Source organism: Ovis canadensis, chromosome 15 (assembly GCF_042477335.2).
Source record: "Ovis canadensis isolate MfBH-ARS-UI-01 breed Bighorn chromosome 15, ARS-UI_OviCan_v2, whole genome shotgun sequence".
NCBI classification, from domain to species: domain Eukaryota; kingdom Metazoa; phylum Chordata; class Mammalia; order Artiodactyla; family Bovidae; genus Ovis; species Ovis canadensis.
In genome coordinates, this window is record NC_091259.1 from 37,106,226 (window position 1) to 37,132,963 (window position 26,738).

Genomic DNA, 26,738 nt, shown 5'->3' on the forward strand with positions numbered 1-26,738 from the left:
ACCACTTTTAAAGTAATCAACTGTAATTTTTATACTCTATACTTTTCCATATATCTAAAATATCATCTTGTATTTTAAAATATAAGATATAAAAATATATTTATAAAATACAAAAATATATTTTTGACATACAGAGGCTCTTTTAGGGGCTTCCCTGTTATCTCAACTGGTAAAGAATCCACCTGTAATGCAGAAAATCCTGGTTCAATTCCTGGGTGGGGAAGATCCCCTGGAGAAGGGATAAGCTACCCGCTCCAGTATTCTTGGGCTTCCCTGGTGGCTCAGAGAGTAAAGAATCTGCCTGCAATGTGGGAGACACTCCAGTATTCTTGTCTAGAGAATTCCCATGGACAGAGGAGCCTGGTGGACTGGAGTTCCTGGGGTTGCAAAGAGTCGGGCACAACTGAGCAACTGAGCACACATATTTTTAAAAGAGTATAATTTACAAAGCAAGATTCTTACTGAATGTATTTATTTATGAAGTAGAACTACTTAAAAAAAAAAAACAACTTTTGAATTCTATACTATATAACTTTATGCCAGCATAATTAAGGTAAGTTTCAACATAGAATTGGTAGACTCAGGAGCATAAAATTGTATTACTCTCTTAAATGTGTTTCTTTCTAAACTTGCAGTTGTTGATAGGATTTATTCTTGAGATTTCATGTGAGAAAATTTGCAGTGTTCATGGGAAGTATATCAATCAGTAAAAATAAAGATCTGTTTGGTAGAAGAAAGTTATTTGTGCAAGATATAGATCAAACACTTTTTCACTATAAATTGTTTTTACCTAGCTGCTTGGACATAAGTGTGATGGTAATTATCCCTCAAATACCCTGATGACCTATTCTTGATGGATAAGGACATTATGTTCTCCTGTAATCACTATAAAACTATATTGATGTTTTGAAACTAAAAGAATATCTGCTCAAATTGACTAACTTGTTTTTTTTTCCAGCTGCTCACCTGTAGAGGAAAGATTTCTGTAAAACTGAGGAACCTGACCAATAGAATGTTAATATTTCAGAAGTTGTATCCTAGTATTGAGGCTTCCAATATGTGTAAATAGTCTTTCTGTTACTTGTCCTTATAAACTTCTGGGTTCCTGCAATGAAGAGACTATTAACACTAAACTTAATTTTCTTACTACTCTGCTAATGACATTTGGTCATATCTTCTTTGGTGCTTTGTTTTGTTTAACGAAATGCCAGACTCTGGAAAAAAGGGCTATTGGTCTTGATCATTGCCCACTGTCAAAACCTGTGTGAAACATTGAGCCACTTAGTTTTTCATTTTACAGATTGTTTGTGTGTCTGGAGGTAAGTTAGTGTGGGTTAATCTAAGAGCAGAAGATAAATTTAGACTCACTAGATTGGTTCCATATTTTAGGTAAAAATGAAAGGAAAGTTTTGGGGCCTTGTATAACTATTCAGCCTGCCTGATCAGACCTCTGTAGAAATTTCTGTTTTTCCTTCAATAAGTTTAAGCTATTTATGGGTCTGCCAAAGCAGAGAGCAGCCCAGTTTTGAGTCACAGGGGACCCATTAATAATGTGTGTAGACTTAGAAAAAATTATTTCTTTACTAAGTTTTTCTATAGGTGTGTTATTGAAAAACAGGAGTAATAGCTTCATTTTCCTCTACTTCACCTTTATCTTATGAATGACATAGTATAATTAAAAGGCAATGAAGTAGAGTCTGAAAGTCAGCATTCTAGTAGTAGTTATATCACTAAATAACTGAGTGTGGCATTCTACAGATCTGAGGATGTTGAGAAAACACACATTAAAAAAATGATTAGTACTTATTTACATGTTCCTTGCAGGTGCTGTTGGCAGCAGCGGTCTGTACAAAAGCAGGAAAAGCTATTGTTTCTCGACAGTTTGTAGAGATGACTCGAACTCGGATTGAGGGCTTGTTAGCAGCTTTTCCAAAGCTCATGAACACTGGAAAACAACATACATTTGTGGAAACAGAGAGTGTCAGATATGTTTATCAGCCTATGGAGAAATTGTACATGGTACTGATCACTACCAAAAACAGCAACATATTAGAAGATCTGGAGACCCTAAGGCTCTTCTCAAGAGTGGTAAGAGTCCTGTAATATTGGGTTAAGGTTTTTGAATTTTAAGTTTTTTGTGTGAAACTATTTTTTCCCCAAAGCAGCTGATGCTTATCATTTTGCGTGTTCTATGCACCTAGTCCCCATCCCAGCATCTTACATCACATCTCCTTTTACTGGATATCCTAAGACTGTAAATATTACAAAGGAGAGTATGAAAATTGCTCTTTTGTTTCCCAGTTCTCTAGCAGTAACTATAACCTGCCCTTGTGGTTCTGACACTTATTTGGCCATATTTTTAGAGAATATTCTTTCGGTGAGACTTGTTGATGTAGCCACACACATACAAAGGCTGATGCCAAAGACTTGCTTAAAGAGTAGTGGAAGGAGCTAGTAAAGCGATTCAGGCATATTGAAATTTATGTATTTTACAGGATAAGAGTGGGAAAGCATAACTGCTGATACATTCTAAATATTTTTTTTCCATTGTTCCTCATGATTAGATTCCTGAATATTGCCGAGCCTTAGAAGAGAATGAAATATCTGAGCACTGTTTTGATTTGATTTTTGCATTTGATGAAATTGTTGCCTTGGGATACCGGGAGAATGTTAACCTGGCGCAGATCAGAACCTTCACAGAAATGGATTCCCATGAGGAGAAGGTGTTCAGAGCAGTCAGAGAGGTAAACAGGGTCTTTGAGACTGCTGGTTTGTGTCTTTCTTTTAGGCTTCTCTGTCTGACTTTCCTGTTTTTATTTACTAGTTTGGTCTGAACTCAAAGCTGCATCCAAGTATGTCTCTTTTCGTAGACTCAAGAGCGTGAAGCCAAGGCTGAGATGCGGCGTAAAGCAAAAGAATTACAGCAGGCCCGAAGAGATGCAGAGAGACAGGGCAAAAAAGCACCAGGATTTGGGGGCTTTGGAAGCTCCACAGTGTCTGGAGGCAGCACAACTTCTATGATCACAGAGACCATCATTGATACTGATAAACCAAAAGTGGCACCTGCACCAGCCAGGTATAATCTAGTGTAATCACCTAGAATACAGTTCTAGAATGGCAGATGAAGGCTATATGTGTGTATCTCAGAGCAATATCTGATTTCTAGGCGAAATAATGAGTGCCTTGATAAAGTAAGTTGTAATATTAAATTTGGCTGCATATTGATAATATGGGGATAAGGGAGAAATCTGATTGCATTGTTTTCCCTTTCGTGTGAAAGAGAGTTCTTTTACAAATTTTACCGTGAAGCTCAATTTCCTATGAGAGTTGCCTTATATTGGAAAAAGAGTTATTTAACTGTTTAAGGGACACATACTTTTAATCTAGTGTTCATAAATGGATTTCAGGGAGAATCTAAACTACCTAAAATTATATGAAAAAGTTTGTTTGTATATAAGTATATTTATCTGGACAAAAGGTACAAAGTTTTCCTCAGCTCATACATGCTTATCAAAGTATACCTTTGGTCTTTGGGTACTTGAAGCTTATGTGGTTCTTCTGTTTGTTTGTTTTCTGGTCATGCCCCTATAGCATGCAAGATCTTAGTTCCCCAACCAGGGAGTGAACCTGTGCCCTGCAGTAGAAGCACAGAATCCTAACAACTGGACCAACAGAGAATCTCTGAAACTTACATGTTAATAGTGATCCAGCTGCCAGTTCAAACAAGAAATAGTTTAGTGGTCCACTAAACACTAGGAAACTGTAGTTTTTCCCTTGAGGTATTCACATTTCTCTTAAAGAGCAGCTTTAGGGAAAGCTTTAGTGATAGGGAATTATTAATTAGTTTTTAACTTTAAATCATGTGTGAATTTTTTCTTATTTTTGCATTCTTCCACTTAGACCTTCAGGCCCTAGCAAAGCTCTGAAACTGGGAGCCAAAGGAAAGGAAGTAGATAACTTCGTTGACAAATTGAAATCTGAAGGTGAAAATATCATATCCTCCAATATGGGCAAGCGTACCTCTGAAGCAACCAAAGTGCATGCTCCACCCATTAATATGGAGAGGTAAGTGGTAACTTTTTCAGTAGGAACAGACCACATGGTGTTAAAAATTTTTTTATCAATACTTTATAAATTCTTTTTGTGTTTTTTAATTTTCCCAGATTTCAAAGACTTAAGAGTATATTCTAAACAGTAGTGTTCTACTGTATATTATCACACAGGGAACTACATTCAGTATCCTGTGATAAACCATAATGGAAAGGAATATGAAAAAAATAAATATGTATAACTGAGTCACTTTGCTGTACAGTAGACATTAAACACAACATTGTAAATCAGCTACACTTCAGTAAAATTTTAGGTATTAACATGAGATATTCCCCCTCTGCCCTCTTCGAACCATGACTGGGGACTCTTAGCCATCTATTTTCTGTTTAGAACTTAACCTTTCTACCAACTCTGTGGTGGTTAAATTAAACAAAAAATAACTTTTCTTCATGCTTAGTTTATACTTTGTCTCTTAAAGTGAACTTGAATTAGAGTACTAGAACAGTGATTATCTCTGTACTATGTTTTGGCATGTCTTTCTCTAATTAGGACAAAAATTATAAATATCTTTAGTAGCAAATTAATGTGTTATTTTTGCTTTTTAAGTATTTAAAGCCAGTATAGAATATTTTGATTTGTCTCTTATCTCAGGACTATGGTACTGGTTGGTAACATTTTTAAGTGGTAGTTATCAAGTTCACATTTTCATGACTCAGATTTCTTGTCTTGAAGCCCAGACTTTCTACTGTTACTGATGATTTTGAGGTCAAGTGAAAGATGAGTCTGGGAGGATACCTCTATCAAGTGTGCTTCAAAGAGGAGTATATTGTGTGTCTTATTTTATATGAAATGAACAGGGTTTTGTTGGGATAAATCTTTTAAATCAATAAAGCTCCTGTGTTATTCCTAGTGGTTGCTCTGAAGGAGACAGGTTTGACACTATTTTAATAAGATGTTGGAGACTATCATGTACTAGAGAGAGCTTGAAAATCTTTTCTGAATGTTGGAATACTTGAGCATGGAGCAGATGCTTATGAAGGTAAATGATACCATGCATTGTCTTCAGATACACGTCTCTGTGGTCTTGAGTCTCATGATTTTGTTTCTGGGAAGACTTAGAGGTTGGAACAGAATAAAGTAGGACGCCAGCATAGTTTTTTAAACCACTGAAGTTCACCCAGCTGAAAGCTGTTTTAGTGAGGAATATGGATAGATTGTACTTAATAATGGCCCATAGCAGCAGTACCTTTTATTTTATTTATTTTAAAAACTAGATTATACATTCATGTAGTTGTTCAAAATTCAAAAGGTTCAAAGGATGTTGCACTAAAACTTCTTCCCACCCAGCCATTCAAGGTTCTCTCTTCAGATACGACTAGCATCAAATAGTTTGTGTGTATATCTTCCAAGAGAGATAATGTATGTATAGATGAATAAAAATATGGTATAATTTCTGTTTTTTTCTTGTTATACATAAGTGGTGGTGTACTTAACACATTTTCCACTTGCTTTTTTCACTGCAGTTCGGTCACTCAGTCGTGTCCTATTCTTTGTGACCCCATGGACTGTAGCATGCCAGGGCTCCCTGTCTATCACCAACTCCCAGAATTTAGTCAGACTTATATCCATTGAGTCAGTAATGCCATCCAACCATTTCATCCTCTGTCGTCCACTTCTCCTGTCTTCAATCTTTCCCAGCATCAGGGTCTTTTCAAATGAGTCACTTCTTCGCATCAGGTGGCCTAAATATTGGAGTTTCAGCTTCAGCATCAGTCCTTCTAATGAATATTCAGGACTGATTTCCTTTAGGATTGACTGGTTGGATCTTCTTGCAGTCCAGGGGACTCTCAAGACTCTTCTCCAACACCAGAGTTCAAAAGCATCAATTCTTTGGCACTCAGCTTTCTTTACAGTTCAACTCTCACATCCATACACGACTACTGGAAAAACCATAGCTTTGACTAGATGGACCTTTTCAGCAAAGTTATGTCTCTTTTTAATACGCTGTCTAAGTTGGTCATAACTTTCCTTCCAAGGAGTAAGCATCTCTTAATTTCATGGCTGCAGTCACCATCTGCAGTGATCTTGCAGCCCACTGTTTCCTTCGTTTACCCGTCTATGTGCCATGAAGTGATGGGGCCAGATGCCATGATCTTAGTTTTCTGAATGTTGAGTTTTAAGCCAGCTTTTTCACTCTCCTCTTTCACTTTCATCTAGAGGCTCTTTAGTTCTTCTTCACTTTCTGCCGTAAGGGTAGTGTTATCTGCGTATCTGAGGTTATTGATATTTCTCCTGGCAATCTTGATTTCACCTTGTGCTTCTTCCAACCCAGTGTCTCTCATGATGTACTCTGCATAGAAGTTAAATAAGCAGGGTGACAATAGCCAGCCTTGATGTACTCCTTTGCCTATTTGTAACCAGTTTGTTGTTTGATATCTGGTTCTAACTGTTGCTTCTTGACCTACATACAGATTTCTTATGAGGCAGGTAAAGAGGTCCGGTATTCCCATCTTTGAAGAATTTTCCAGTTTGTTATGATGTACACAGTCAAAGGCTTTGGCATAATCAATAAAGCAGAAGTAGATTTTTTCTGGTGTTCTCTTGCCTTTTCTATGATCCAACGGATGTTGGCAATTTGCCTTTTCTAAATCCAGCTTGAACATCTGGAAGTTCCTGGTTCACATATTGTTGAAGCCTGGCTTGGAGAATTTTGAGCAATACTTTGCTAGTGTGTGAGATGAGTGCAGTTGTGCGGTAGTTTGAACATTCTTTGGCATTGCCTTTCTTTGGAACTGAAATGAAAACTGACCTTTTCCAGTCCCACGGCCACTGCTGAGTTTTCCAAATTTGCTGGCATATTGAGTGCAGCTCTTTGACAGCATCACCTTTTAGAGTTTGAAATAGCTCAACTGGAATTCCATCACCTCCACTAGCTTTGCTTGTAATGATGCTTCCTAATGTCTGGTTCTAGGTGAGTGATCATACCATCGTGGTTATCTGGGTCCTGAAGATCTTTTTTGTGTAGTTCTCCTGTGTATTCTTGCTATCTCTTCTTAATATCTTCTGCTTCTGTTAGGTCCATACCATTTCTGTCCTTTATTTTACCCATCTTTGCATGAAATGTTCCCTTGGTACCTCTGATTTTCTTGAAGAGATCTCTAGTCTTTCCCATTCTGTTGTTTTCCTCTATTCCTTTGCACTGATCACGGAGGAAGGCTTTCCTGACTCTCCTTGCTATTCTTTGGAACTCTTCATTCAAATGGGTATAGCTTTCCTTTTCTCTTTTGCCTTTAGCTTTTGTTCTTTTCACAGCTATTTGTAAGACCTCCTCAGACAACCATTTTGCCTTTTTGAATTTCTTTTTCTTTAGGGATGGTCTTCATCCCTACCTGCTGTACAGTGTCCCGAACCTCTGTCCACAGTTCTTCTGGCACTCTGTCTATCGGATCTAATCCCTTGAATCTATTTGTCACTTCCACTGTGTAATCATAAGGGATTTTATTCAGGTCATGCCAGAATGGTCTAGTGGTTTCCCCTACTTTCTTCAATTTAAGTATGAATTTGGCAATAAGGAGTTCATGATTGGAGCCACAGTCAGCTGCCAGTCTTGTTTTTATTGACTGTATAAAGCTTCTCCATCTTTGGCTGCAAAGAATGTAATCAATCTGATTTCGGTATTGACCATCTGGTGATGTCCATGTGTAGATCTTCTCTTGTGTTGTTGGAAGAGAGAGTGTTTGCTATGACCAGTGTGTTCTCTTTGCAAAACTCTGTTAGCCTTTTCCCTGCTTCATTTTGTATTCCAAGGACAAATTTGCCTGTTACTCCAGGTTTCTCTGAACTTCCTACTTTTGCATTCCAATCCCCTGTGATGAAAAGGATATCTTTTTTGGGTGTTATAAGGAAATTTTTGTCTTCAATTAAGTGAAAAATCAATTGATTGCTGGGAGAGACATCAATAACAGATATGCAGATGATACCACCCTTATGGCAGAAAGCGAAGAAGAACTAAAGAGCCTCTTGATGAAAGTGAAAGAGGAGAGTGGCTTAAAACACAACATTCAAAAAACCAAGATCATGGCATCTGGTCCCATCACTTCATGGCAAATAGATGGGTAAATGATGGGAATTGTGACAGACTTTAATTTTTTGGGCTTCGAGATCACTGCAGATGGTGACTGCAGCCATGAAATGAAAGACGCTGGCTCCTTGGAAGAAAAGCTATGACCAATCTAGATAGCATATTAAAAAGCAGAGACATTACTTTGCTGACAAAGGAATGTCTAGTCAAAGCTATGGTTTTTCCAGTAGTCGTGTATGGATGTGAGAGTTGAACTGTAAAGAAAGCTGAGCACTGAAGAACTGATGCTTTTGAAATGTGGTGTTGGAGAAGACTCTTGAGAGTCCCTTGGACTGCAGGGAGATCCAACCAGTCCATCCCAAAGGAAATCAGTCCTGAATATTCATTGAAAGGACTGATGCTGAAGCTGAAACTCCAATATTTAGGCCACCTGATGCGAAGAAGTGACTCATTTGAAAAGACCCTCATGCTGGGAAAGATTGAAGGCAGGAGGAGAAGTGGACAACAGAGGATGAGATGGTTGGATGGCATCACCAACTCAATGGACATGAGTTTGAGCAAGCTCCAGGAGTTGGTGTTGGACAGGGAAGCCTGGTATGCTGCAGTCCGTGGAGTTGCAAAGAGTTGGACATGACTGACCAACTGAACTGAACTGATAAATTTGTGAAGTTAATAACAGAGCTGTGGTTATGTGAGAGAATATCGTATTCTCACAAAGTATATTCTGAAAAATGTTTAGGGATAAGGGGCCATGATGTATATGATCTGCGTGTAAATGGTTCAGGAGAAAAAGTAAAATATAGTTACATAGAGTATGCAAATGATCAAACAAATGGGATAAAATATTAGCAACAGATAAAAAGGGGTATGCATATATTCCTGTTACCATTTTAATCTTTTTTTTTCTTTTTTGGCCGCACCATGCAACGTGTGAAAACTTAGTTCCCTGACCAGGGATTGAACCCCCCCCACTCTATAGTGAAAGTGCAGCGTCTTAACCACTGGACCACCAGAAAAGTCCCTGATTTTTTAGTTTTTGACAGTATTTTCAAATAAAAAACTTGGTCAATTGTTCCTCTTTTTCTTGTAATTGCCCAGTATTCATTTTGTCGACATACTTTTATATGTATTTAAGTCGTCCTCCTGGTGATGGACATTTATTTCTAAACTTTTGCTATTGCAAACAGTTTTTCAGTGAATAACATACATTGTGTTACACAGGTGCAGACTTACCTGTATGATGACGAATCGCTAAACCAAAGGATATAATGCTTTATTTTATTTTCTATAGTGATAAAGTATTCTTTTCCTTGTTTGAAAAGTTGACATGTAGTTGATTTACAGTGTTGTATTCATTTCTGTTGTACAGCAGAGTGACTCAGTTATGCATATATAGATACAGGAAATCTTTTCCATTATGGTTTATCCTGGGAGATTGGATATAGTTCCCTGTGCTATACAGCAGGACCTTGCTTTTTGTCATTCTAAATGTAATAGTTTGGCATACAGCAAGGAAGACCCAAAGCAATAAAAAATAAATTTTTAACAAAATGTAATAGTTTGTTTAATGCTATAAATTTTGATACATATGGCTGCAACACCTTAAAATAAGTTGCTGATGGCTAATCAACATCCCCAGAGAAAGGGAATTCTGGTTTTTACCTTTCTGAACAAATTTATTTTTCTTTCTCTACAGTGTGCACATGAAGATTGAGGAGAAGATCACATTAACCTGTGGCCGAGATGGAGGGTTACAGAACATGGAGCTGCACGGCATGATCATGCTTAGGATCTCAGATGATAAATTTGGCCGAATTCGTCTTCATGTGGAAAATGAAGACAAGAAAGGAGTACAGCTACAGGTGCATAGAGGCTTTTAATAAGGGATTATCAAGGCTGTTGTCTACTTAGCACAGTCTTGTTCAGCTGGAGTTCCTGTATGAACCATAGAACACAGATGATTATTTATTTTATGTAACTAATCCCAGGGACAGAGGAGCCTGCCTGGTGGGCTGCCGTCTATGGGGTTGCACAGAGTCAGACACAACTGAAGCGACTTAGCAGCAGCAGCAGCAGCAGTACCATTCTAAATGCATAGGAAAAAAGTTAATCTGTTATCTACAGTGGATGCCTTGAGTCGATAAATGCCTTCCCAGGCCCGTTGTGAGTGATTGACAGCAGCTGTTTTAGTATGACCTTTTAATATTGAAATTGAGTGAAAGGTCATTTTGAAATCTAATAAATGACTTCATACAGAGGTACAAAGAGATGCTTATCTGTTACTATTATGCAAAAGTAAATTCATTTAAGATTTTGCTTGAAGTATAGTTAAAGAAACAACAAGTTTTAAAACTTAATGGGCAGGTATTTTATTAACTGCTACTCTATAAACTGCCAGTGCTTGTTTTGTTAGCTGAAGGGCAGTATCTAATGGTATATTCGAAATGTACATAGAATTCTTAAAAATAAGTATGTTCCACCTATGTGGCTTCTTTCTAAGAAACCTTTATAACGGTTGTTTTTGGTACATTTTATTTACTTATTTTCGAAAATTTCTTTTATTGATGGTTTGGGTGAGTCTTTGTTGCTGCATAGGCTGCTCTCTAGCTGTGGTGTCCAGGTTTCTCATTGCAGTGGCTTCTTTTGTTTCAGAGTACACGCTCTAGGTCCACGGGCTTCAGTGGTTGAAGCTTCCAGGCTCTAGGAAATAGGCTCAATAGTTTTGGTGCACAGGCTCAATAGTTGTAGCTCACAGGCTTAGTTGCTTCGTGGCATGTGGGATCTTCCCGAATCAGGGATTGGTCACCTGCATTGGCAGGTGGATTCTTTACCATTGAGCCACAGGAAGTCCTGTCTTATTTTATTTTTAAAAATTTTTGGTTGTGCTGTGTGACGTATGGGATCTTAGTTCCCTGACCAGGTATCAAACCCACCTGCTCTTCATTAGAAGTGGGGAGTCTTAACCACTGGACCACCAAGGAAGATTGTTATATTTTATTTAGATAGTTGATCTTACATCTCTTGTCACAAGAACCAGGCCTTTTCAGAGAAGAAGATGATTTTGTCTACTTTTTTCCCTGCCTCATAGTTCAGTTCAGTTCAGCTCAGTCATGTTCAATTCTTTGGGACTCCATGGACTGCAGCATGCCAGGCTTCCCTGTTCATCACCAACTCCCTGAACTTGCCCAAACTCATGTCCATAAAGTCAATGATGCCATCCAACCATCTCACCCTCTGTCATCCCCTTCTCCTCCTGCCTTCAGTCTTTCCCAGCATCAGGGTCTTTTCAAATGAATCACTTCTTCGCATCAGGTGGCCAAAGTATTGGAGTTTCAGCATCAGTCCTTCCAATGAATATTCAGGACTAATTTCCTTTAGGAATGACTGGTTGGATCTTCTTGCAGTTCAAGGGACTCTCAAGAGTCTTTTCCAACACCACAGTTGAACAGCATAACCAACACACAATTGTCTTTTGGAAGTAGTGCTTATATTATTTGACAGTAGCATTGCTGGCTCGTAAAGTGTATATAGTCATCAATGCAAAAGTTTCTTCTTTTTCCTTTTTTCCCCTAATATGACTTCTTTAGAAAAGATTGGTCCATCTTATTTGGCCTGAGTTTGAACAACTTTAGCTCTCTACACAAAATTGCAAGTAAACTTTGCACAGAGCTTTTCCCTCTCCTTCGTTAGTGTAAGATGAGGACTACTGTGTGACAAAGATGGCGGATCAAACTTTGACCCTTCTCTTCTATTTGGCCAGCTTGGCCTCACCATGAGGCTGCTCCCCCTAAAGTATTTTTGTAAAGGACTTGGCTGATGGTCTTTTAACTTTTTTAGTTACAAAATTACTAACTTGTTACTTACAAACAAAATGGTTTAGAGTAAAAATTACATTATTGCTATTTTTAAAATGTCTTAAACCTTTAAAAGTCTTTCAGGGACCTCCCTGGTGGTTCAGTAGTTAAGATTCCACCTTCCAATGCAGGGTTTGTGGGTTCAATCCCTGGTGGGGGAACTAAGATCCCATATGATGTGGGGTTGCTAAGCCTGCTCACCACAATGAAGACCCAGTGCAATCAACATTTTTTAAAACACAGTCTTTGAAGAAGGGAAATCTTTCTTCAAAATAAAAAATAATTGAAATTTTTTTATGCACCCTATTTTAGATGTTTAGATTATGGGCCATGTAAGACCAAAAGGAATTTATTTCCTGTCTTGTCATGTCTGAACCTCAGAAATTTTCTTTCCTTTCTCATTTCAGACACATCCAAATGTGGATAAAAAACTTTTCACTGCAGAATCTCTAATTGGTTTGAAGAATCCAGAGAAGTCATTTCCAGTCAACAGTGATGTAGGGGTGCTAAAGTGGAGACTACAGACCACAGAGGAATCTTTTATTCCACTGACAAGTAGGTGCCTCTGGCCAGTCCTACTAAGCTAGTCTGCACTGAAAATTAGAAATAGCCCTGACTTGTGCACTCTTATCCTTATTGCCATAATTCTTTTTGGCAAAATGACTTTTTAAAATGGACTGTATTTTAATGATTAGGTTTAATTTTTAATATCTTTAATTTTGAAACCATTGTTTCTAGTAGTTTACATTAGAATGTTTTAAGGCTTGCTGGTATCGGTTTTGATTTGCAGTCTTAACTTTGCTTCATTCTTTTCCTAATGTTCTAGTATACTTGCTTTGCTTTTGTCTTCAGTTAATTGCTGGCCCTCAGAAAGTGGAAATGGTTGTGATGTCAACATAGAATATGAGCTACAAGAAGATAATTTAGAACTGAATGATGTGATTATCACCATTCCACTCCCGTAAGTTCCCCATATAATCACTTTTTCTATAGTGAGCTTATAGAACTAGTCTTTTAGAACTCAGTTTTGGAGGCAACACTTAGCTGACTGTCCATGCTAAGATATATAAGATACAAAGGCCAGTTGTGAAAGAAGCCTGGTGCAAAAGACTGCATACTAACTGTATGATTCCATGTATAAGACATTCTGAAAAGGTAATACCCTTGGGACAGAAATCAGGCATTTGACTGCAGAGGAGCACAAGGAAGCTTTGGAGATGATGGAGATATTCTGTGACTTGATTGTAATGTGCTTACATTACAATGTAATGTCAAAATGTATCCAACTGTATACTTTTGAAGGAGTGCATATTACTGACTTTAAAGCCAAACATACAAAGCTGGTTGTAGTTCTAAAGCTGTGTTTTCAGATGTTGGTCTTCAGTTTGTTCCTGTAGTAATGAAGGTTTCCAGAAGGAGGAGCCAGTTCTCTGTTCTGTTTTGCAACTCTTAAATAAGAAATTGAGTCTGTCAGACTGAATTCTTTTTTCACGGTCTTTGCTAAGTTACCAGCTAAAGATGAGAGTGATTTCAGGGTGCTATTCTTGGTGAAACAAGATATTTGCATTAGTTTCAGGAAATTTTCAGACAACTTCATTGAGGTATGGTTGACATGCAATAAACTACGTATGTTTAAATTGTACAATTGGATAAGTTTTGACCTATATGCACCTGTGAAACCTGATCACAATTAAAATAACAAAAATCCATCACCCCCAGAAGTTTAGTTCCAGTAAGTTTTGATGTATGCTTAAATGGCATACTTTCTAGGATCACCTAGAAAACTTTTATCTCCTCACTAGCATTTCTAGTGACTGAACTATTATTATTTCACCATTGAATCCCTGCTCCTCTCCTTTGCCTCTCAGCATCCCCATGATTAAATACAGGGCTTAATAATGAATACCTAGTAAGTATATTCTTAGTGTGTTTTTACTATTAAATTGCTCAGTTATTATTACAGAGAAAACAGTTCTAATTTAATATGCAGGTTTATTCAAATTAATTTGAATTAAAATTAAATTAATTTATAGTTTGATTCAGGTCCTGACATGGCCAGGTCTGGTTTTAGTCACTCTTATTTCCATTTTTTAAAACATGATTTATTACCAGTGTCCCCTTTAATGGGCTAATCATCTTAATTCTTCACAGCTTGGTTGTTACTTCAGAACAATAGATGTCTGCCTTGAACCATCCTGAGACTTGGGCGTTGGTGACAGGTGTGGGTTTTATTTTGTCAAGATTTATTTTGCTAGATTATTTTTAGGATGCCACAAGTTTTAGGCCTCTCCATCTACCCTATAATTGTGGTTATGGTGGTTTCCTGTGTCTTAGTTCAATTTTGCAACAGTCTCCAGAAGAGACCCTTGGACAGCACTTTACCCTTTTGTCTAGAACTGATCAAATTAGAGCTCAGAACCAGAATGGGAACAAGGGGAAAGGGAAGAAACATATATACAACTGGGACCATAAAAGAGTTAATTGTGTTATCTCACCCTTTATCAAAGTTTTTCTGGTCTCCCTTATTTACCAAGCCCTAATGCAAACATTGGATGTCACTGGTGAATTAAAAGGTGGTAAATTTAGAATGTGTAGGAGTAGGTGACACTGCATGTCAGCCATGTGTGCGGGTGTGAAATACATCCTCACTAGCCCTGGTTCTCCTGCAGATTTAGGACAACTGTGTATCTCTCTTTCCCATCATGCTCACGTTTGCCCAGGGGCAGTTGTTCTTTCACTTGCCAAATAAAAGTTGATTTCCTGGATTGTAAATCAAATAAACCCACTGGCATCAACTACAGTAAGTTTTGAAACATTCTGAAATCTTTTGAAAACATTCTCAGAGGTCCAAATTCATTTCCATTCTAAATAACCATAGGCATTTTAAGTTCTCCCCCACTGTTATTATCAACCTGTTTTTCCCCCCATTGGCATCTATAAAGAGAACAACACTATATTAAAATTGCTTCTTGACAGTGCAGCAAAGCATCAGTGCAGGATTTTTTGAAATATATCCCACTTCACACATTTGTCAGTCTCAGTCCCCTGCCAGCTCCAGATCTAGTCCATAAGTTGGAACACCTCATGACTGTGTGCCAATTACTTACGGTTGTATATATCTGGACCTACAGAAGGGATAAGTGAAACCCTTAGCCAGTGTAAGGGTCCTTGAGGTTATCAGGGAGTCTAATTTTTTCTAGGACTGTATAAAAGCAGGAAGAATTTGAGAAGCATAATCATATTTGGGGCTGGTTTTCCTTGGCAGAGTTTTTCTAACTCTGGACAACTAACTTGACATGGGTGTTTCTTGTGGCAGATCTGGTGTTGGCGCTCCAGTGATTGGTGAGATTGATGGCGAGTATCGACATGACAGTCGACGAAATACCCTGGAGTGGTGCCTGCCCGTGATTGATGCCAAAAATAAGAGTGGCAGCCTTGAGTTCAGCATTGCTGGGCAGCCCAATGACTTCTTCCCTGTTCAAGTCTCCTTCATCTCCAAAAAAAATTACTGTAACATACAGGTATTCCCTTTTAATAGAAATCTTACACGGGGAAGGTGGTAGAACAGATGTTTAATAGGCAAAATGACTTCATAGACAGAGCAGAAAATCAGAAAAAATGATGTCCCCCATGGATTCCATTGCTGTCTCATTGTATTGCGTGTGTGCTCAGTTGCTCCAGTCATGTTCGACTCTTTGCAGCCCTTTGGACTGTAGCCAACCAGGCTCCTCTGTCCATGGGATTCTCCAGGCAAGAATACTGGAGTGGGTTGCCATGCCCTCCTCCACGGGATCTTCCCGACCCAGGGATCAAACCCTAGTCTCCTGTATTACAGGCAGATTCTTTAATGCTGAGCCACAGTCTTGGTCAAATTCTTCACCTGCTTTATTTCAGGTTTTTTTCTCTAGATCAGATAAAGAAATTGAATGTGACTATGTATAAAAGTATTATGGGTTGTGCAGGAGTCATATCTCTTAGTTGCCTGTGTTTTCAATAATCTCATGTATCTTAGAATCCATTTACCAAAGCATTCAGCACATGACTTATAATCCCTTTTGTAGTATTGTCACTTGATTTAAACCCAAAGACTGCTTCCCATCATTAATATGGACCATTATAAGCCATTTCTGCTGTAAACTCTGTCCTTTAGGTGAACAAAACAGTGGAAATCTGTGAACTGTTCCTTATTTGTTTGTTTAGGCTGTACCACATGGCTTACATGATCTTAGTTTCTCAACCAGGGATTGAACCCAGGCCCATGGCAGTGAAAGTGCCAAATCCTAACCACAGGACTGCCAGGGAATTCCCTGTAAACTGTTTAGGTCATTATTTTTAACTCCTTGTTTTTCTAGTTTTTGAAATTGCATTACAAGCACTGAGTTTATATTGTCATCTTCCCCTCTGACTTGTTGATTTGCACTCTTACCTTTCCAGATGGTCTCTGTCTCTCCTCTAAGTGCTTAGGAAGTTATAATTTCCTGTCAGTTTTCTCTCTCCCCTGCCCCCACTCAGTTATTGGCTCAACCCCATCAGTACTGGAGCACATTGTTGAACCCGAGACATTTTCCTGTTAGGGACCATTTGAAGAACAGGACAGTATAAATTGCTCCATCAGAACTTCATTAGAAAATGTGAGTCAGTGCTTCAAGTTTTGTGTTGGTGCCATTACAGGCACCATTGTTACAGGTAATTCATTAAACTGGATGTTTATTATTAGTAGTAAAAAGAAATCTCATTGGAACAACCCAGCCATATCTAGAAAATAAGTATGATAGAGTAGCTTAGAGAGACTTTGAGAGCACTTTTAACAAGTAATGTTGAATATTGCCTTTTGGGTCAGAATGTTAATTGGTCATCCTTATAGAATGTCTGTGACCTAATGGGTTTTATAGGGCAGGGCCTGGGCAGTGGCCGCTTGCTCTGGACCTTTTACTTAATACCATTCTACTTGTTATCCCAAGAGTTATCTTTTCTGTCAAAGAACAGATTAATTATGTTGATGGGGAAGAGTGATGCTGTGAGCTACAGTTGTGAATTGAACTTTTTTAGTATTTCTGAGTTAAACTTTTAATGTTGCTTTAGTGAATTTAATCTGTTCTGTACTGAGAATTTAGCCAGCACCTTGAAGCCCCGCTGTTCTTCTGCTTTACCTTACTCCTTGTTTGTTTTCCTAGGTTACCAAAGTGACCCAGGTAGATGGAAACAGCCCTGTAAGGTTTTCCACAGAGACCACTTTCCTAGTGGATAAGTATGAAATTCTGTAATACCAAGAAGAAGGAACCGAAAAGGAAAATTTTCAAATAAAGAAGAAGCCAACAGTGGCTGAAGAGTTTTTTCCAAACCCACAAGCCATTGGAGACCCTTTTTTTTTCAAACACAGTGCACGATTCTCTGAGCGCAAGGACCCTCAACTCACCCTCAGTGTTTCAGTGTCACAGAGACGTTCTTTGGCAAAGCAATGACACACCATAAAGGGAAAGGCTGCTGATTTCTTTGGCACATTTACTGGCCAGCAGGAAAGCAAGCTCTCCAGAGAATGCCCCCAGTTAAACATTCTCTCCCTTTGCCTAAGTTGTTCTTTTATTTGAATCCTTAAATATATTATATTTCATACTTTGTTTTTAAAAAGTATTCTCTGCGGAAGATTTTAATCTTTCACACTTCTTTACCTTCAGTTTTTTTCTTTTGTATATCCAGTCAAGCCCTGGGATCATCTGCATATAGGCATTGTATTTGGTACTCCCTTAACAGGTTGATCTAATCCAACCTCGATTTTTGGACTGTACAAGTGAACTGCTTGAGAGGTATGAGGTCTACACATTAAAAGATAAGGTTGTCTTATGTTGTTTTCCTATATCTATTCATCCCTCCATTCCTTTGCCAAGCTGTTTTCCTTTCAGGCTTGTCACTCTGCTTTAGAACACTACTATGAATCCTATTGTGTCGATAATAAAGACAGCTGAGAAACAGCTTTCAGATGGCATAGCCCCCCAACTTCAAGGTGTCCGGGAGGAGAATGGTCCTGTCCAGTTGTGGATTTCACACCGCAGGTGATCATGTTTGCTGCTGGTGCCACCCAGCCTTCGATCCTCCACATTTTGGGTGCTTCAGCTAATACATGATCGCTTGTGGTCTTTGTAATCCATTCACATTCCTGAGATTCACCACCTCCCTCTTCCTGAATGTTCTCTAAATGTCATCAGTTTTTTCCTTTCCGTCTGAAATAAGGTTATGATTTTGGAGGCTGAACCCTCAGGGAGTCTTTGTGCCAATCCCGTGGGCCCTAAACTGTCAGGGAGACTCCAGTCTCACCACCGGGTCTTTAGCTTTTCAAGATGCAGCTGATTATATTGCTATATAGGAATTGCTGATAATACTCCTTTCTAGCCTCCTCAACATTTTTTTCAGCAGCCTGTCCTTCCCATCTCTGAAACCCTTCCTTTTTCTCCCGTACGTCTTTTCTGATGAGGATCATCGTGTAGTGGTTGTTTCTCAGCGCCCCCCTCATCCATTATTTCTTCAGTGGAGAAGACTGCATCAGCCAGCCTAGCCTTTGCTTTTAACCCATTGTTGCCCTGGGGATTGGTAGAGTTGTTGCCAGGCTGCAGCCACAGGCGGAGGAAGAGACATGACAGTAGACGACCTCCACTTTCAGCTGGTTGGAGAGTACCACTCCCACTCTGAACAACATTTGGCCTTCCCTGCAAAGAGTGTACTGTACTGCAAGCAAAGCAGGCACACACAGATGGCCATGGATGGAATTGTTTGCCAAAGAAATTGCTGGCCTTTCCCTTCCCCTTAATCACATCAGGGAAGAATCCTTATCTCTAGCTTGGTTTCCACATAAGGTTTTTTGAGGAAGGGGACTGGGACAAGAAATCTGTCATGTAGTTATGTAGACAAGGAATCTTATTAATTCAGTTTTGTTGGAGAGTTGCTTGTCCATATGATTTTTTAAAAGTGAGATTTAGTTTCACAAAAACTTTTTTTTCTGAAATTACTTTTGGGGTAATATTTAAAATGAGAGACATTTTGTAACCCTGTAAAATACATAGGGAATATAACATTCCAGTGTACACAAAGAAGACAGATTCTTTAATCAAATAAAGTATTATAAAATGAATGTTTTTTAGATTGTTGACACTCATACTTTGGTGTATTCTTGCTGATTCAGAATGATGTAATGGGATCTAAGATTAAAAATTAATGATATGTTTCTTTTAAGAGGAAATAATCTCTAAGAGTATTCATTACCTTTTCTCCCTGTAACAAGTATTGTACCTCCTTGTGTACTTTTCTACATTTGAGAACACATACACATGTACTCCTGACAGTGTAGCTTTTGAATTTGATGGCACTATGGGCTTTTGATCCTCATGTTGTCAGGGGCAGTTGTAGAATCAGAGAAATGAAGCTTCATCTTGAAGGAGTAACCATAGGTGGTGATATTTTGGTGCATCCTCTTCTCCATTAGACAAACAGTGGTAAGGAGTAAGTGATGAGTGATGAATGCCTTGGAAAATGCCTCAGAACAGGCTGCTTCCTTACTCCCTATTTAAATTTAAAAACTATTGAATGTCACCAAATTGGAAGGCAAATCTCTGATGAATAATAAGTTTCTGGAATGAATAAGTTTTTATTTTAATAGTGAGAGGAAATATTTTGAATATTTTTTCCTTAGAGCTAGCAAGTATCTTGTCTAATGTCGCTAAAGTGTAGCTTGGCTCCCTGAGGCTGTAACGTTAACCCAGTGAAATGAAGCACACCAAACCCACACCACACCCTCTGGCAGCTGATACCTCCATGGTGTCAAGTGGACTTTTTGTTGGCTGCTTGAGAGGGAGACTAACAAAATAATTAGATCTGACTGAGCATTCTGTTTGATGTAGGAGGTTTGTGGTTCCTGCTCTGGGTTAATTAATTCCACATAGAGGAGGTAGGGAGGGAAGTGAGTTCCTTTTAAGAAATGGTCTGTCATTGGTCTACTCAGTATCAAACCCCAAATCAATCAGCCCATGCACTGCTGCGGGAAACATTGCCCTCAGTTAACATCATACACACTAGGTAGCCTCTCAGAGATTTCCAGAGTCGATACAGAATAGCTTTTTAAAAAGTTATATGGGACTTTTTTGGCAGTCCGTGGTTAAGACTGCCCTTCCACTGCAGGGGCTGCAGGTTTGATCCCTGGTTGGTGAGCTAAGATCAAAAAAAAAAAAAAAAAGTTTATATCTGCAGGGCTCATTGGAGGAAGAGAGGGAAATAGAAAGTCCCCATCCTCAAGAAGGTTGAAACTGAGCTGGAAGCAACAGCTGTACCTCCTTAAAAGTGTAGCTTTCTTGCTAAAGCAGACACACATCAACTGCAACCAGGGATACTCAGTGTGGGTCTCTTAAGGGTGAGGGCTTTGGTCTGGTAGGTTTTAAAGGAATTAAGGAAGCAAAAATGTAGAATTGACTCCCCTGTATTATGCACAACTCATTGCAACCATCCTTTCTCGCCATTCCATCTTTTTGCCCTGTTTGGTAAATATACCTGAAGCTGTAGAGCTGCTCTGAAACTCCTGGAAAATCCACAAGTAGGTTGGCTGCTGTGTACTGCTCCTAACCCAAGAGCAGACAACATCTCTACAAGAGTCAGTTTCACCTCTCACCCTAGGGAGTTAGTGATTGATGAGGAGACAAGTCTTTAGGAAGTTTAGACTACTTTTCCAAACTGAGCTGTTGTCCCCTCTAAATACAAGAGGTCAAGCAACCAGGCAGTTTTTAGAAGCTTGCTTAGGCCACTCCCCTATCCCCTACCCCCACAGGCCAGAAAGGAAAGTTTTTTGCCTTGCTGTTCATAGGGCAGGGGTTATGGGAAGTTCCCATAGGTGTAATTCTGTGATCAGGTTGATGTGCTGTTTGGGAAAGAAGTGTTACAAATTCAAAGCCCTGAGAGAAATGGAAATAGGTCTTGTTTCCCATTTTTTGCCGGAATGAATCCTTGTTCATTTCTGCTCATAGGAAGGTCCAGAGCCACAGAAAGTAGACAAGTCTAGTCTTCCATCCTACGCAAAATTTCCACTCAGCTTGGAAGTATCTTAACTGTGAATAGAAATGTGGATTGCATAATTTCAAAAACAGGCTGACAAGAGAGCTTCTGCTCTTTTCAGCGACTGAAGAAAGGTTTGAAGTTTCTCCCCAAGTTGGATGCAGTGAGGAGTTAGTTACTTGGCATCATTGGTGCCACACCTACACTAATGATGCCTGAGTTCAGGATCCAGAGACGCCAAAGGGGATAGCTTCCTGGGGTAGGGTGTGTATCCACAGGGACTGCTTGCTGTAATGAGCACTAATCACCTCTTTCTGAGGCTGGAGGGAGTACAATTTGAGAGGAGGGACAGCTGGGAAATGTGCTGTGGCTAGGACAGGGTGGGTGTGGAAATCCACTCCTGACATTCATAACCAAGTGCAGAGGGCCTTCAAAAATCCACTCTTCCTTCCACACCCAGCCTTTGCCCTCTCCCCCTGCTTCCACCTCGGAAAGTCTGAAGCATGGTTGGAAAGCTGTTTTCTGCTTTCTTCTCTCTTCCTCCCCCTTTCTGAGCTTCCAGCTGCTCGACCTCTTGCGTAACTCTGCGAGAGCACTGAGTCTTTTTGATGGGCTCCAGATGTGCAGCGGGGTGGGGGTGGTGGGGGTGATGGTAGGTCTGAAGTCCCCTGAGTGCTCTAACTGTGGGAACCCAGGGCCCCAACACAGCAGGAGCAAGGACACACTGCACAGAGCGTTTGTCATGGGCTCAGCGGACTGCTGGGCTGGGGGGACAGCAGTTGGGTGATATTTCACCCCCTGCTTTAGCATCAGCTGCCTCCGTGGCAGGCTTGATTATTCCCCCAAATTCCTCCTGACCAAGACAGTAAGGAAGAGTTGGATTTATGGAGCACAGTTAAGTGAAAAGTCTGTGAGGCACCCCAATCTGAGCCTCTTCCCTCAAATGCTGGGTCTTGGCACATAAGATACAACAAGTTTGGGGTTTGTTTCCTTTTCTTTTTATTTAACAGAATAGCCTGAAAATTACTGTTGTGATCTGCTTCATGAAAGATGGTCAGAGTTAAAATGCTCTTATGATCCTCAAACAGTATGAAGAAAGAATAAGAGCCTTCCACTCTCAACACTGCTCCCCCACCCCCGGAAAGATCCTGGGGCTTCCTGATACCCGTGGCACATGCTGAAGCCTGATAGTTTGACCTCTGTTAGCTATAGCAGGTAGCTGCAAAGAGCCAACCACCCCTTCCTGCTTCTAGTCCCGTTGGTTCCAGCCTCCAGCTGGCCGTGGGGAGGGTCCCCTGCTAGTGCTGGCCCTGTCAATGAGTGACCAAAGGTTCCTGCAGTTCAGCCTCCTGCTGTTCCTGGGTTAAACAGGGAGGGTGCACAGTAAAAGCACTGAGTCAGAACAAGATTTGTCCACCCAAAGAGGACAAATTATTTTCTGCTGTCCTCTGCTCACTGGAATGTCACAGCCTTGGGGGCTTTCTGCTTCCTATCCTTCAGGAAGGAAGAGTCTCAGGGGTCCCTCCAGTGCAGGTTTAAAAGCTCCAGTCTAGCTGAGTTCATATCCCTAGCCTCCTCCATCAGTCTCCTGGGGCAAGAGCTGGCTTTACAAGGTAAGGATCGGCTGTTAGCTTGGATTTCGGGTGGTGGTTGAAAAGGAGAATGACTTTCTCCCAGGGTCAGTTGCCAGGCTTCTCTAAGATTTTCAGGTCCTCCCCACCCACTTCTTCCTTATTAAACCCTTACTCCTACGGAGACCCAAACTGCTACAGGATGCTGTGCTCAACCAGTTTGAGCACCAGTTTGCCTCCCAACTGTAATCCCGGGCGTTGTGGTGGGGGTGGAGTGACACGGGGGCAAGATGATAATTCCATTCGGTCTTCCTATGCTCTACAGTTTGCGTGGCATTTTACCATGCCTTTTTTATACGTATCTTTAGAAACGCCCCTATCTGGACGGTTATTAACTCCATTTACAGCTCATCCTGGCGGAGGGGCTTGGAGTAGGATGAGGAGAAGGGGCGACAGAGGGTAGATAGACTTGGATACCTTCAGCAGATATTCGGAGATGTTAAGAATATGTTGTACGGCTGCGACCATGAAGTTCACTAGGAGCTGATGGAGGATTCAGGCGTCTAAAGTGAAAAAAAAAGAGAAGGGGGCGGACTAGAGAAAAAAGGGAAAACACCCTCAGAAGAGCCTTAAGGCCTAGGGGTGGAGGGTGGTCCAGGAGAGTCCGGAGGGGAGGGCGAGTGGGGCCAGGGGTGCGCACTCGGTGGTGGTGGTGGAGAGCCCAGCTGCAGAGATGAACAAAGCGCGCGCTGTGCAGGCGTGGGGGGAGGTGCTGCTATGGGAAAGGCTGGGTGGGGGGACCTTGGGCTCCAGTCCCACAAGGGCGTCTCCTCTGGCTGGCCAGGCGGACGGGACAGGGGGACGGGGGCGGGGACTAGCGGGGCGGGGGGTGGGTAGGAAGGCGGGACCCACTTGCTCTCCTCCTACTCAGCGGGCTTCCAGGGAAAAGCAAGAGTGTCCTTCGAAGCCTGGGGCCGCGGCTACCGAGCTGGGCGAAAGACCCGGTGTGCCCTTCTCCCCTCGAGGTAGAGGCGCTCCCTCCCGCTACGCCTGCGGGTCCCGCTCGCTGCGCGGCTGGGACGGGATAAGAGGAAGTCCCGGGGACCTGGCGAGAGCCCTCAGACCAGCTCTGGGCTGGAAGATCCCGGAAGAAGCCGGTCGGGGAAGAGGGGCGCCGCAGGTGAGTGTGTAGGGACACGGGGTCTTTGTGCTGAGCGGGCTCCGCTGCTCTCCCGCGAGCCGCTTGCTCCTGCCCTCCCGAGCCGCTGCCGGCGCCGCAGCCAGAGGGAGCGCTTGCGCTCCGCCCCCCCCCCACCCCCCACAGCCGCCCGCCTCCCCGGGGGGAACGCGGATCCTTGTCCCAGGACTTTCCTGCGGGCGACTGGGCCACACTCGTGGGGTCTCGTCCGCCTGCTCCCCACATCTCCCTTCTCCCGCCGACAGAAGGACTGAGAGCCCTGCGCCAGGACAGCGGGGTCCCCTGGGGGCATCTCAGCTCCCGTCCCGGGCTGAGCCGCCTTGATGGGACAGGAAAGGGATGCGGAGTCGGGCTCGGAGGCAGTGCTGTCCGGAAGGGACCGCTGGGTGTGTTCAGGGGATGGGTGGCACATCTGGGGCCTCTTGGGCCCTGCCAGGGCCCCGCGTCTTTAGGGGTCCCGGAGGCTGGAGGGGGAACCGTGGGAGCCGTGAGTCTCTGGCCCTTGCCACGCCCGCATAGTCCAGATTCGAATCCCTTGCGGAGTTCCCCCGTACCCCGGCTGAGCCAGGTCATCCGGGCTCCTCGGGGAAGGGGAAGCGCGCGGGCGGGGGCGGGGGGGGACTGGGAGGGGCCGCGGGGTTGCCGAGGCTTCCACGGACGCTTCCGCCGAGGCGCGCGCGAGCGGAGACTGGGCCGGCTGGGGACCCAGGGCGCCGGGGCGGAGCTGCATTCTGGGCCCGTTAGCTCAGCGGTCCCGGAGGCTCCGAGGACTGACTCATCGGGCCGGTTACACACAAACACAACCTCCCCCACCACGTCAGGCATCCCACGCGCAGACACACTCGGCGCCCCACCCGGCATTACCCACGCACCCTTCCCACCGCGCACGCCACGCGGACACGCCCGTCTCTCCGCCGTGACACGTGTGGGGCCCAACACACACCTAGACCTCTACCCACTCCGCACGCACGCCAAGCACCCGCCGCCCTCGCAGGAAGCCCACATCCACACCTGCGGCCCCCGCGCCCACGCAGCCCGCGGTTCACACACCCACCTGCCGCTCACGCCCATCACACACTCAGTCCGCACACACGAATGCTACGCGCGCGGCCCCCTCCCGCAGCCGCCCGCGGGGAGCCGGCGGTGTCTGGGGGCCGCGCCTTTCCCGGACCGCGCAAACAAGCGGCCCCTTCTCCCGGCCCGGCCAAAGAAAGGCCACTTGTCCGGCGTCAGCGGCGGGCGGGGCGGCCCAACACTGAGGCCTTGTCCCACCTGGCGGCCCTGGGGAGAGCGGCGAGGGGCAGCAGGGAGCCCTCCGTGCGGAGGCACCCCACCTCCACTCCGCACACAGATAAAATCACAGCCCCAAACTACACTCGCGCCTTGTCCCACCGCTTGCTCCAGCCCCGGCTGCCCCAGGCCAGCCCTCCGGACCCCTTTCATTCCAGAGCCTCACCTCCCGTCCCCACGCCGGTCTCCTCCTCCAAGGCCCTGAGTACCTTCGACTGCTCCCCCGGACCGTCATCCCCTTACCTTGAGCACTCGTCTGTCCCCAGTCTCCCCCATCTCCTTCGTCCCCCAGTCGTTCTCCTTCCCGGTCCCTGTCTCTCCTCCCCCGCTCCGCCTCCCCTGCGTCCCCTGGGCTCCATCCTGCTTCCCACCTTCTTCCCCTCCTCCCCACCCTCTGCCCTCAGTCTTCTTTCCGCAGCCCTCCTTTTCCCTCACTCTTCAGTCTCCCTCTTTTATTTTTCCTCTCCAAACCCTTAATCTTCCCTCCCGCCCCACCCCTCCTCAGACCCCCGATTTTCCATCTCCTAAAGTTCTCTGAGGGCCTCCCAGGTGGCGCTAGTGGTAAAGAACCTGCCTGCCAATGCAAGAGATGTAAGAGACGCGGGTTCGATCCCGGGTCGGGAAGATCCCCTGGAGGAAGAAATGGAAACCCACTCCAGTATTCTTGCCTAGAAAGTCCTGTAGACAGAGGAGCCTGACGGGCTACAGTCCATGGGATCGCAGAATCGGACACGACTGAGCGACTGTCAAGTTCTCTGCGTCCTTTCCCCTACGTCCGGCCCCTGCCCGGCTCCAGCTCCGCGCCCGCTGGGCTCCCGGCCTCAGTTTCCTTCCCTTCCCAGCCCCTTCCTCTGCCAGCGGCCCTTGCTCTAAGGCAGACGCGCGCCGAAAGGATCCCAACTCGGCTTCGCTCTTGGGCCGTGCGACGCCTGGGCTGCAGGGGACCGTTCTCGCTCCTGGGCCGGCCTCCGGCCTTTCTTCTGGGGCCCGATTTGGAGGCTGGACTTCCTCCAATCCCTGTTGGTTCTGGACCTTTCCAGTCGCTCGCCAGGGCCTCCCGCGCCCCTCGTTAAGGGACCGACCGAGTCCTCTGAAGCGGTCTCTGGGAGCCCCACGCGGTCAGAGAGCTGGGGTCCAGGTAGGTCAGGGGATCCCCGGTGGCCTGGATGCCCGGGCGTTCGCGCTGGGCCGGAAGGCCGCAGGGCCCGGCGCGGGGTCACCTGCCGGAGCCCCGGCCTCGTCTACAAGGGACTCTCTAGACACCCAGGCCTCTGCCACCTTGAGCCCGAGGAGGCGCTTGGACGTCTCAGCTCGCAGTGGGAGACTTCTACCGAGAGCCGGGGCTGACGGCGGCGCTTCCCCAGGCCCTCCTCCCAGAGAGCCGGACACGCACCGCAGGGGCCTTTTTTTTGGCAGCGGGCGGGCGGGGTTTCCCGGGACAGCGGCGGAGGTCGGAGGGGTGAGTCGGCCGGGTATAATTACAGCCCCGGGCAGTGGGCAGCCCGGTGGGACGGAAGCAGGTCGGCCGCTGGGGGGAGCCCCGGCGCAGCCTGCTTGGCTCTGCCCGCCGGGGAGCGGCGGAAAGAGAGGGCGCCCCCCGATGGCGGCTCTCCGGGCCTCGGTGCAGCCCTTGGGTCAGAGCACCGCCCGCGGGCTGGAACGCC

General features: G+C 43.7%; 2 protein-coding genes across 17 annotated transcripts in view; both read left to right on the forward strand.

Moving 5' to 3' along the window:
* The window catches only part of ARCN1 (archain 1), a 29,215-nt gene extending 9,999 nt beyond the window's left edge, over positions 1-19,216 (forward strand). The window contains exons 2-10 of the mRNA XM_069555364.1: positions 1,825-2,088; positions 2,565-2,744; positions 2,871-3,076; positions 3,901-4,065; positions 9,828-9,993; positions 12,393-12,540; positions 12,838-12,946; positions 15,302-15,506; positions 17,160-19,216. Of these exons, the coding sequence (XP_069411465.1) occupies positions 1,825-2,088; positions 2,565-2,744; positions 2,871-3,076; positions 3,901-4,065; positions 9,828-9,993; positions 12,393-12,540; positions 12,838-12,946; positions 15,302-15,506; positions 17,160-17,249 (1,533 nt within the window). The 3' untranslated portion in view covers positions 17,250-19,216. The remainder of the gene's footprint in view (positions 1-1,824; positions 2,089-2,564; positions 2,745-2,870; positions 3,077-3,900; positions 4,066-9,827; positions 9,994-12,392; positions 12,541-12,837; positions 12,947-15,301; positions 15,507-17,159) is intronic.
* A 4,271-nt stretch (positions 19,217-23,487) lies between these two features.
* Positions 23,488-26,738, forward strand: part of PHLDB1 (pleckstrin homology like domain family B member 1) — a 48,912-nt gene continuing 45,661 nt past the window's right edge. For 15 of the 16 annotated variants that reach the window (XM_069555365.1, XM_069555366.1, XM_069555369.1 and 12 more), the window contains exon 1: positions 23,488-23,766. The gene's annotated coding sequence lies outside the window, so the exon portion shown is untranslated. The remainder of the gene's footprint in view (positions 23,767-26,738) is intronic. The other variant, XM_069555374.1, reaches the window with a different exon arrangement.